The sequence below is a fragment of the Amia ocellicauda genome, chromosome 22 (assembly GCF_036373705.1).
Source record: "Amia ocellicauda isolate fAmiCal2 chromosome 22, fAmiCal2.hap1, whole genome shotgun sequence".
Taxonomy (NCBI): Eukaryota; Metazoa; Chordata; class Actinopteri; order Amiiformes; family Amiidae; genus Amia; species Amia ocellicauda.
Genome location: NC_089871.1, coordinates 5291822 through 5304396, shown reverse-complemented (window position 1 = coordinate 5304396; position 12575 = coordinate 5291822). Strand labels below are relative to the sequence as shown.

The 12575-nt window shown below is 42.5% G+C and overlaps 1 protein-coding gene across 1 annotated transcript in view; it reads left to right on the top strand.

The window, feature by feature from the left end:
• Positions 1-496: 496 nt before the first annotated feature.
• The window catches only part of vps37d (VPS37D subunit of ESCRT-I), an 18706-nt gene continuing 6627 nt past the window's right edge, over positions 497-12575 (top strand). Inside the window, exons 1-2 of the mRNA XM_066695892.1 lie at positions 497-768; positions 8461-8632. Coding sequence (XP_066551989.1) covers positions 643-768; positions 8461-8632 — 298 coding nt within the window. The 5' untranslated portion in view covers positions 497-642. The remainder of the gene's footprint in view (positions 769-8460; positions 8633-12575) is intronic.

The following is a 12575-nucleotide window of genomic DNA, read 5'->3' as shown; positions in this document are numbered from 1 at the left end:
TAAAGACGTCATTTGTCCCGTTTAAAACTCGAAACCCATAATAGCCCGAGCACTAAACGCATTATACACTTCACGCTAAAACACAAAGGTCCGTGAATGTGCAATAGGATGCGCTCTGAAAGACGTTAACTAGCATTATTGCTTTTTCTTCCCATTTCCTATAGGGTCTTACAATGGGTTCATCAATCTTGTTGGACGTTCTCTTTTATTAAACCTTTGACGCAGTTTTAATTAGCCATTTTAACTCTTAAACGGCCTCAGCACTGCTGCAACCCCGTCCTCCTCTGCTTGCTAAGCTTTCTTTATATATCAATACCCGGTCATCAGTTTAAAATTGAAGATGGAATAACAAGACTCAGTTTCAGTGTAATATCTGTCATGAGAGAGTTGAATGCGGACAATAACACAAATATTGTTTCAAATCGACCCGGCTGTTGAGGGGTTAACCTACTCAACGAGCACCGCCTTGTGGACGTGGGCGGCACTGCAGCTCGGCGTGTCGGCTCCACTCGCATTGTCTCCGGGCTTCAGCGGCGCGGTGCTGCCCTCACTCCGCGGCCAGCTGCGGCACCATGAGCATCTGTGGACCGCAGGCGGGATGGGACTGAGCCCGCTGTCCTGAGCCAGCCGTGACAGAGCAGCATGTCCCGCAGCAAACGGGACCAGAGATCCAGCCCGGACGGGTTCAGGGTCCTCAGCACCGGGGAGCTGCGGGATCTCTTACAAGATGAAGACAAGATGGACCAGATCGTCAAACTCAGTGAAAAGGTTATTATTATTATTATTATTATTATTATTGGGTTGAATCCTAGTAAATATGTGATTGCATGTTGCATGTGTTGTTCCTATACGAGATGTATGGTGTCCCACCGTTTGATACACAATGCAATCTTGTTCGCAATGTGGGGCTTGTAAACAGTGGAGATGCTACACGTCCTGAACATAAACGTAGTAGAGCAACATGAGAGGTTGGTATATCTCGGTTGATGCCCCGCGTTTGTGCACATGTTCCCAACACAAAACCTCATATTTGCTCACAGAAATATGCGCCTCGGTAGAGATAATGACACATATATCATATGTTCTGTTCAAAAAGTCGCAAACCTCATATTTGCTCACAGAAATACACGCATATATGTATATCAGATGTTCTATTCAGTAAGTATTGTGTGATTGGAGACTAAGTATCCCGCAAATGAAACAATTGTCCTCTGCTGAATACACAATTCCGCGGAGTGCTGAGGTGTTATACTAATCCACAACAGGCTGGGTGTTTATGGGGTAACACTTTACGATAATGGGCTGTAATTCAGACTGAATTGATGTCTGAATCCCACAGGAGTGACACATGACTGCACTTCCACTGCTGCTGATCACACATAAACCCCAACCACATCTCTACAGCGCACCCTCACCTCGTTACACATTTAACGCAGATGAAGTGCACACGGTATACATGTGGTATTTAAACACGAATCCACTGAGAACTGGTGCCCATGTGTTGCCCATGTGTTGCCCAGCAGTGCGGCCGGTCTGCTTTGTGCTGGTTATACGTCTTATTTCCACATGCACGGATTGCACACCCTGATCTAAAGTCGCATCACTTGCAGTCAGTAGCGCGGTTTGATTGCAAGAAGCACCAGGTGCAGAAAGGAGATCTGCAAAAAGCCGTGCAGAGGAAGCATCCGCAGTCGTATGAGCAGACTGTGGTCCAAGTGTCGGATACCAGGCTTGCTATTTTCCCTGCACCGGTCGAGTAGACGTATTCAGAGCTGCTGCTAGTCCACTGCCTTTTGATTGAGTGAACCCGGCCATATAGTACAGCTTTGGGAGATTTGATTTTAATGCACCTATATGTGCTGACCCACCCTGTTGCCTGCGGCCAAAATCAGCCCCCGATTCAATTGTTCCAGCCTAATCTCATTGACGCCGTCACAGTGAAATGTAACGAATAAGAGCAGATGGATATAATTCAGAGACTCGTTTTTAGATAATGGACAACTTTAATATGCACTCTGCAGTTTGAACAACGGGGACATGCTCAATTTGCAGACATGATTATTCTTAATTGCTACTGCTAAGGGGAAGCTGGAAAGCATATGAGATGCTGATTTGTTTGATGTTTTTTTTTTTTTTTTGGGGGGGGGATTGCTGGTGCTGTGTAGCTGGGAAAAAATCTTTCGAAATGCAGATTTCACTTCTATGTCTCGATGTCAAGCAATTCCCGTTGCCTCTGCAGCAGAAAGTAGTGATTGAAATATCAATGCATAAGTAAAGGAACTGCTGAATTGTATATCCAGTGCCGGGAGAGACCAATTGGATTAGACTTTGCCACATGTATCAATGCTATGTCATTCCACCATGACATGAAGCGATTAGGGCTGCACTGCACCTGTGCATGCCGTGTTGAACGGCGAGTAACGATCTTTCGCAGGCGAGCCCATGGTGACGTCATGCGATGGGTGTCCATGACGGAGCTGAGGTGAGGAATCCTAAAAGTGACGTCACACGTTTTTAGGGTGCGTTTTGCTGCTCTGGCCAGGTTGTATGGTTGTGTGTTTTTGTGGTGTGGTCACTGGACCCAGCGCTCCCAGATCATCTGAACCAGTGAACCCAGTAGGAGAATCGGTCCTCAGTTCATGGTCGCTAGGGGGATTGTGGGGTCTTGACATAGGCTGTAGCAAAATTAAATCAACTAGAATTAATGAAAAAGAAATATGACACATTACACTGTGTGTATATCTATATGTATTCCACAATTCAAGGTATGCAAGTCTGTAATTGATTGATTCCTAAAAACATTATATATGTATTTTTTAAGTTCGACAATACAATTAAATTACTTGAAACAAACTACCTTTGGTACACTCTTAGAACTAATGTGTTAAATTTACATATTTTGTGTGTATTCAAGGACAATACAACTTTGTGTTAAAATTCACCAAAGCACAACACAATAATGTATCTTTTTAACACAAGTCTGGGTGGGAAAAACACATTATTAGTGTTGTAATTTGGTGAATTTGAACACACAGTTGTATTGTCCTTAAACAAACATACAATGTTTAAATTTACCACATTAGTTCTGAGAGCATATACATAATGCTGTCTAATACGTTGGCCTATTTATAGAGATATATTTTGATATACATGATTTATACCTGTTGGTTCTTCAATAACACTCATCATTGATGCAACTACAATATTTTCAACCACTGCCATTTTTATCAACCAGGTCAATTTTTGCGTAATGGTCACAAATTCTTGGTCACAGTTGACTGCCCAGTTGTGTTGTGGTCAAAATGCAAAAAATGAGCCCCTAGCCTAACATGTGACTTTTAAAACCGTGGTCTTTAAAATGGCAATTAATAGATTTTTAATTCAATTGTCAGTGGACACATGGGTAACACTAACCATCTGTGGAGCCTTCAGTGGATTATTAATTGAGCAGGTCTATGTTTTTAATTAAACTCGACCAGCACGGTAACCGTGCAAAATGGGATTCATCATCAGCCTCAGCCAAGCGCAACGGATGTGTCAAGATCTGCCTCTCTCTGTCTGGGCAGATCCAATTAAAATCATCTGTACGTTATCACCATTTATTTTTAAGACACTCAATTATCCCCCCCCCCAGCAACAACCTAGCGATTTCTATCCAGTCAAACGCGGGAGATATCTGACACCCTTAAGATGCACATGGATTGGTCACGGTTTATATTTTCAATAAAGATAGAAAACAAGTCGTTATCTGCACAAGAGCCTGTGGCCCATTTGCTCATTTTGATCGCCTCTCGAATGTTGTGCTCATACATTTCACTGATAACGAGAACATTTGGCTGATGTGGCAAATAATATGTTTTAATGCAAGAAAACCACCAAGTGACAGTGCACTAATGTGCTTTTCTTCAAAGGCCTTGGAAATAAGTCATTTCCACAAGAAGAATATAGCAATGTTTGTCATCAATTCTTAAACAAGCCCAGCTTTAGTTTACATAGTGCTCTTTCAGCCCCAAAGCAAGGATCCCAAAGTGTTTCACGAAGACGTTTGGGGTAAACAATGACATCTGGGAGAAGGAATGGGCCAGGAAATGGAAGTTATTCCAATTCTTTTGAGGGGAATGTGAGCAATCAAGCGTTTATAAATCTGTTTGGCATTTGGCTTCAATATTGACGTTAAGTTGCCCAGCTGTTTTAAAGAATAGGGCCTTAAATGTCCACAGTGATGAATACGTCTGTAGGACATGGTGCTATAGTACTGTTGCTGTGCATCCTCATTTTCATAGGAAAATAACCATCAATGGAAATTGGCCCAATTCGGGATTTTGCTGAGACTAGGGAGCAGCATGAAATTAGATCATATTGGCACCTGGATTATTTCTGTCTGTCTGTCTATTGTAATCGTTGAGAGCTTGCTTTAAAACACAATATCTATGGATTTTACAAAAAATATTGTCTCTCAAAGTATAAAACATTATTTTATTGACAATTGCATCAAGTGTGTTTTGGTGGTGGCTTTTTCTTAACAGTTGCTTTGTTTTATTGCTGTACTTCAGTTGTATGGTTTATTGAGCAATATAAACGTACCATTAAAACACAATACACAATCATGAAGGGATTCTGCTGTTTGTTTTTCCGTGTTTATGCCCCAGTTCTTTTTCATTGTCGTATTATCGCTATATTTGCTAGTTTAAACACTAGGTCTGCGCACTAAATGAGAAGAGCTGGTTCTGCCTCGAAGCAGAAGGCTTTGAAAGTGTGTCATGAGAGTATTTAACTCACCAGAGATAAATTTTTTTCTCCTCTAAACAAGACGGAGGATGTAAAAAAAGGAATTACCCTGGAGGAAAAACAGCCAATATTAAAAAAGTGAAAAAAGGCAAAAAAAAGAACAAAAAACAGCTCTTCTAAATATTGACACTGCTGACAACCTTAAATTATTTGTGTAGGTCCCCCGTGCCAGCCCCCAGTCTCTGAGAGTAGGTATTAGACTCTGTTCAAACAATGGCCTTCTAAATATAGTAAGCAGGTTTCAGAAGTCTTTCCTCTCTCTCTTTCTCTCCCTGCAGTTGCAAGGTCTCCAGTTCTGTGGTTTTTGATCATTATTTTCGTTAATCAAAGGATAGAAATGCAGTTTTTAGTTTTTCCTCCCATATTTATTTTCTTCGCCTTAATATTACCTGCTGAATGAAAACATGTATTCCAGTATAGAAATGGCTCTTTTTAGAGTTTATTTATTACATGTTCTGTGCTGTGGCTTTCCCCTGTGGGGTAGTAATCCTTCAGGGGGGTACATTGTCTCCTTCAAGGTAAATGAGCTTGTGAGACTTTGTGATGTCACTTCTGCTCAGTGAGACACATGGGCGACGGTTAGCGATCTTTGCATGTGTGGCTGGCTGGCGCTTCTGTGAAAGTACCTGTTTTGAAAGATATTTTTATCTCTGTCAATGATGTAAAAAGCTGAGCAGAAAAAGCCAACAAGCAAACCACAGAGTTTAAGAGCAAAGAGTATGGAACTGAGGCACAAGTAATAATAATAAAAAAGGTGGATTTAACACCTTATACGTTTTTTGCTGGGGCAGGGATTGAGTCCAGTCAACTTAACTGACCGTTCAGGACATAAAGATGTGTTTCCAAAGAAGTAGAAAGAGGTCTGATTTATTCATGTTTTGGCACAAGAGGCTCTTTAAATGGAGTGTGGAATAGGCTGCAGTGTCGTCTTTCACCGAGGAGACGCACAGCTTCATGGCAGCTTTCCCTCCGAGTTCAAACTGTACTGCAGTCATTCAAAAACCGCCCGGTCCACCCAGCGTCGCCTGCTGAGAAAACACACACACACTCGCACACACACAGACACAGAAAACAAAGAAACAGATTTTTTTACATCTGAATTCAACTAAAGCAAAAAATGGTCTTGTGGGCTTCAGACAATTACTTGCAAAGTCAACATTTCATTGTGTGGTTTTATGTGAATGCTGGAACTGTGCGAAAGCCTGCCATTAAGCATTTTTGGACGCCCTCCTCGTTTCTGACCACAGCCTGTAACCAGTGTGTTAACCCCTTAGTGCCCGGCATTCCCTGTGTGTTAGGAGGTGAAGATGCCTGTAATGAGATCAGCACACAAGCTGGCTATGAAATTGAATTAGTAGAATAGAGGCATGAATGGGTTAAGATGAGTTTTGAGAGGAAACTTTCATCTAAGGGCCAGAGCATTCGCAGTACCACAGAAACTCTTACTCATGCGTCTGTGTTTTTCTCATTGCGAATGCTGTGCTTGTGGCCCTCTGTCTAGCGGCACCATTAGACCGTGTGCTCCCTGCTCAGCCTGGATTGTCATCAGCCTGAGATTTCTCTCCACGTCACCTTCACAAGGGTCACACCTAAAGAGATGTTGTGCATTTTCCAACTTGGCCAGCATATTGAAAGATAATAATGCCTGTGTATTTCCCCTTTAACCTTGACTCTTGGTTCTGCAGAAGTGCATTATGGGTACAGTATGTCTTAATCATAAATTGTATTATGAATATTCTTCTTGTGTTTACACTGAAAGAAAGGTTAGTTTTTTTCTGTGCATTTTTTAATAAAGTGTCCCATATTTGGTACACTACAGCTGAGGCGAAAACTAAAATGTGACCAAGCCGGGAAACTTCACCTGAATGAGTTAACTGCATTCTTCTCTGATGTTTGGCTTCATACTTGTAACATCCTGTTACATGCTCTGTGCGACTCCCTGCTGTTGTTTTACATATGGATTCTTATTCGCCATGGTGAGTAAATCCGCTCTCATGGTATGTCCTTATGTTCAAAGTATTCTAGATTAAAAAATATATATACGCCACCACAGTTAATTCCAAAGCCTTCTAAGCCACTCTTATGGTTATTGCATTTCTGTGACCGTTTTTATCTGATGGAGAATCAAAATGATCTTTATACTCAGATAAATTAGTGGTGGAAAAATTCACAAAATAATGCTTGGGATGCTGCCAAGTGAATCCTGAGTGCCACAGATCAGCTGGATTTAGTTATAGATTCATTCTGAGGCGCTGTAGGGCTGAGGTTTTTCTTCTGGACTTACTTAAAAAGGGGAAGAAAAAAAGGTCATATCAGACATGTAAATCTTTGTCTTGCTGGATCTGGTTGTTGAGTGAAAGGCAGAGAAACTTGGGTCTTGGGTTGAAGGCTACAGAAAAAGCTCTCTGATCACAGTTGAATCATTGCAGATTCGCTGTTGATGGCTGTAATTCTTTTCATCCATCTCTTTTTACTATGCTTATTTATTAATTCATCCTGTTTGTTCCATTTGCATGAGTGAAATCCCATATTTAAACTTGAGTGCAACAATGTGTCATGAGAATGAAAAATGATTGCCTGGGAATCATTGGCAAAGGGGAAAAGGGGTCCTCTCCAGACACTTAGGTAATTATAACAAAACAAAACAAAACGCAACAACAAAAGAGCTAAATCACTCCCCTGTGTTTTGTTTTCATACCCTTTCAGACTGATGCGTTTATTACAACAATCATAACAACAACAACAATTTGATTGGAAAGTGTCTGAAAATATTTTATCAGCATGTGATAGAGCTTTACGTAATCTATGTAATATTTCTATGGTAGTAGGCACCTTATTATCGGTGATAGTTTGTAGGATAGTCTAAGTCATGGTAATATTAAGGTTAGGAGAATTATGTCTGATAGTATGTGATATTGTAGCAGTAGTATAATTGAATATATATTTATTTTATTATTTACATTCAGGCCTTTACAACAAAATCGTATTTGGGACGTATGTAAGTTTGCAGATGCTAAGGCTTTTAAAAAAAAGAGCAGCCACACAATACTGTCCCAAGGAGGGCTTGTAATGCTTGTAAGTCACTTGTTCACGTGGGCAAAACAACTGGTTCAATCAACAGAGCTCTACTGAAATAAATACCAGAATTGTGGCCCAGGAGACCTGAGAGTTGTCCACCGCTTTTTCAAAGAATAGGGCCTTGAATTGATCCATCTGGCGGTGGTTTCCTATTTCATGTTGTATAAAACCAGCCGAATGTAATCTTTGGAATTCTGTGTCTTTCAAGGCCTCTCCCACCAGAAACGTGAATTTGAATCGTGGAAACAGTATCCCGATTTGACACATTCATCTTTGTAAAGTCTTAATACACCTTTATTCTTCTTCTTCACCGCATTGACCATCTTTCTTCAGTTCTTGGTGTTATGTAGGTATTAGACGTATAGTAGGCTCTCTGCAAAGTCCTTTTCATCTTTCTGGTATCGTATCTGTCTAGACTCGATTGTGCTTCCTGGGCGGTACTTGTCTCTTATTGCTCTTCTGCTGCAGCGGGACTCTTTGTGAAACCATCAATAAGAGGCTCTGCAGTGTCATTCTTTAAAAAGAACAGCTGTTGTGTTTTAAACTGACCGCGCTGGCCAGTTCATGTTTCTCAATGTGCCTCGATGTGTCCAGTTCCAGGAGCTGCAGGTGGAACGAGAGACCCTGTTGAGCACCAATCGCAGCCTGGCAGAGGAGAGCCTGTCCATGCGGCCGCGGCTCCAGAACGGAAAACTGCAGCTGGCCGACAGGTACCACACACTGGACAAACTGGCCGCCACCTGCAGGGACAAGCAGAACCACGTCGGTGAGTCCTTCTCCTTCTCCTTCTCCTTCTCCCAGTAAAAACAATGTTACACACAAAACACATAACGTTTTAATTGTTGAAATAAAATGTTACAAACACAAATGCTCTTCCCATCTTGTTTGATTGGTTTGCTGATAGTTTGTCGACCCAAGAAATGCGTCACACCTCTCCTTAAAGGATCCTTGTGAGTGAATTTCCACATCACAGTCAAGTGGTGGTTCGTTTTCTAAAATGATCCCTCAAATTGATATCATCACTGAGATTTCTGTACTCTCCGTGACTCAGAGTTTATCACTGTATCTACATGCCCACAAAAGGTGTAAAAACTGTTCACTAGTTACTGTTCTCAATCGACCTTATTTGACATTCCCAAGTAGTGCATATTATATGTGTTTCAAACTAAAATCTATTGGACACTTCCAGAGTATCAGGTTAAGTATAGCAACAAATCACTGAGGATGTCTTTCTTGTTTCGGCTGTATCTTGACTTTGTTTACCAATATCCCACATGCCACACACGCCCCTGTGCTGCATTTTTGCTCCATTGATCCACACAGGATCTCACAAACCTCTTCAGATCAGTCCGTGCCTCCCTTCCCTGCCCACACCTTTCTCTAACTGCACTTCTGAATCATTGTTGCTTGTGTCAAGGTCTCTTCCCCCTCTTGAGCAGATCCTCAGCTGGGTGTTGGCGACCTGGGCTCTCGCCAAGAGGCCTCCACACCTAACATCCCCACTCTCTTTCAACGCTAGCCAACAATAACAGCAATGTATCGCTCAAAAACAGTCCTCAAGTGGAGAGCTGGGTTGGTTTTGCAGTCTGCTATTTAAGGAGCGGTGTTGATGTTATTCATTTGCACAACATTATCATCTCTGTTGTATTTGGTACCATATGTCGAAGTGTCTTCTGAGCTATTCTGGGGCATATTTGACACTGCGGTTGTCCTTTTAAACTGTTGTTTAATCTCCAAGGCCCTAGTAGTGTGTTGTCCTCACCTTCAGAGAAGTCAAGGAACTCAACAAAATAGTGTTCTGACGTTGTAGCTCTAAAGGGGGGGATTAATATAATTTTAAATATATGTAATTCAAATTAAACGTTAACCTATCCCCCCCTGAAACACAGGTAAGCAAGCCTGAGCTATATTGACTAAACAATCCATCCAGAGAGTTGCTCTGTTGTGAAGGAATATAGTTAGAGTACTATCTACAACCCAGGCAGAAACCACATAATCCTCGATAGTGACAGCTCAGACCTCAAACCTGAATCATTTTGTTCCACTCTCTCGGCCGTAGTGGTCTCTGTGTGGCCTAGCACTGGCTGGGAAACAAAAGGCTTTTATTGATTGTGACGATGCGGTGGTCTTTGAAGGACTGGAAAGGAAAATGCAACATTTTGAAAAGAACAATTTCCATTCAGGACTTCTAACAATGTTATTCTACCTCCCACACACAGCCAAATATTTGTGTGAGTGGTTCAGGAAAAACAAACACAACGTCCGCTGCTCTCTCAGGATAAGTTGGAAATGGGAAGCCCCATTTTTAGGCCGACACATCCTTTTCGAGAATGTTTACGGTTTTGTTTTCACAGAGGGAATAAGGTTGACCGCCGTACAAATGTAACTTCTTGTTTTGGAGATGGAACACGCACACAGATTTGGCTGGAAAAAAGTTTGATTCTGTCCATGAATGGGACTGGTCTCTCACACAACGGACACTACAGCGTCCCGTTTAAGGTCACTGTCAGTTTGTCCCAAGATAATTACAGCCAAATTTACAACAGCTCCCACTATAGCCACTGTGGAGCAATATGAAGTGATTGTATTAGTTTTGGTGAAGATCGTCACACAGGAGTCAGAGGACTGATCCTGCATAGTATGGCAGACCATTTGACTTTAACCGCACAAATGCAAGAGGCATTGGGTGGACTAGTTTCAGGAAGTGGAAACAAAAGAGATTAACAGGTTAACAAGAATCGAATGCGACTGCTGATGTCAAATAGCGAAGCTATGGCGATTCTGTGGCACCTCTCTACTGAGACGCGTCTAGTGCGTTGTAGTGCGTCTCACCTGCTCCTGAGGCCGACCTTCCCAGTCTGTGGAGAAAACGTCTATTCTGTGTTGGAATGTGGGTGGATTATCCTGTCGCACTGTACCGGCCCCCCACTGTCCTGTCAGACAGGATGGGCGTGAGCTTCCTTCCTTACTGAACATCTGATTTCTTGTTTTAGAAGTGGTGGAAGAAAAACAGAGGAATCCTCGACACAGTGAGGGGGAAACACGTGATGCAGGGGGGCCAAACGCAACCAGGCAGATGGAGTGTAATCTCAGCTGCTTTGAGTGGGCAAGCGTGAAATACCACCAACATCCCTAAGTTGTTCATACTTGAAAAGAAAATGAGCTCATATAAACACACGTGCTGAATGCTCTTCTTTAGTTTAGATTAGAGATGTTTCTTCACAATGAGTTGAAGAGCTAAACAAATCAAAACGAGAGACGTAGAGACCATCCAGAAAGGCCCAAGGCCCTGAAAGCTATTCATCTCACAAGAGCCTCCCCTAGAGATTGCTGAGAAAGCCGTGGTCAGTCCACCCACATGTACTGTTCTTGTTCGTCCCGGGCAGCTGCGGTCTGACAGGAAGAGGGACCCCCTGTCAAGAGCGAAGGCCCTTCCGGCTTGCAGCGACAGTGAAACAAGTGAACTGTGAGCAGAGCTAATGTCACCATCTGGAGCCACGACAATGCGGGGCTGTGGGCGGGGAAACTTGGCCACCACAAGACAGAAAAATAAACGAATCCGTCCTTCTTCTAAGAAGAAAAAAGAAAAACGCTGGGAAGAAACGTCGACATTTGGCTTCAATTATTGCCGACTGACTTTGCTGCTGAGGTGGGACTGGGGTCTGATGTGTGGGTGTGTGTCAGTGAGAGTTTGACTGGTGTGAACATCTCTAATGACATAAGAGTTTCCACTTGCGAGTGTGTGGAAAGAGTGGTGAGAATAGTTGCAGAGCGTGATCAAAGCCTCTGAATTTCTGGTCACACTACATGCCTAGCCGCATGATCCCATGACCTGCCCTTTAAATTTTTACAGCTGGCGTTTAAACAAGTGGGGATGTAAAGAGACCTATAAAACCTGCAGGACTGTGCCCCCCCACAGGACTTCAATTCTTGGAGGCCCATGGTCAGTCCTCCAGCAAGATCTCCACATTTCTTGGTCTGTCCCTCCCACCCTTCTCTAAACTCCATTGACGGTTGAGTTGAGAAAAGTCTGTGGCGATTTCCTGTGCATCCAATGGTTGTACAGTATTTAGCGCTGGTGCTGTTATTCTTTGCACCGTGTTATGAGTGCTGTTTGCTTGGAAATGCAATAAATAAATAATTGTAATATCAGCAGTAGTGCACACAGATGTATAAAACATGTACAAGGCAGTTCGTCAGCATGCACACTCAGCACCACGATACAAGCTCGTTAATTACAGGCACGAGGCATCAAGGTGTCAGATTGCTGCCTGAAAATATCTGATACTTTCTACTTCAGAGGTGTTGAGGCACTTTGCGTGTTAGGTTTAAATAGCATTGGGGAAAGAAGCAGTTCTTGAGACATTGGAGTCTTAAAGGAGTAGTTTCAATTGTCACATGAGTCCTGTGCAGCATTCAGATACTTCCCCCACTTTCACAGTTGAAGAATCCTATTTGGAGAGTGTAGTGACACAGTAGTGTGAGGAGACTCTCCCGCTGCAAAAACAAACAAGAACAAGAAAAGAGGTTCTTCAATTAGCATGTCAGGATGGTGCAAATTGTGTAAATACACATTCATCCGGATGTGAGACAGGTAGTGAGCACCAGTGACAGGAAATAAGCCGTAGGCATCTCCATTATCGAGCACTTGCCTCAAACCGATGCTTAGACGATGGTTAAAAGTTTATAAAAAGTGCAAGTGTCTTTAT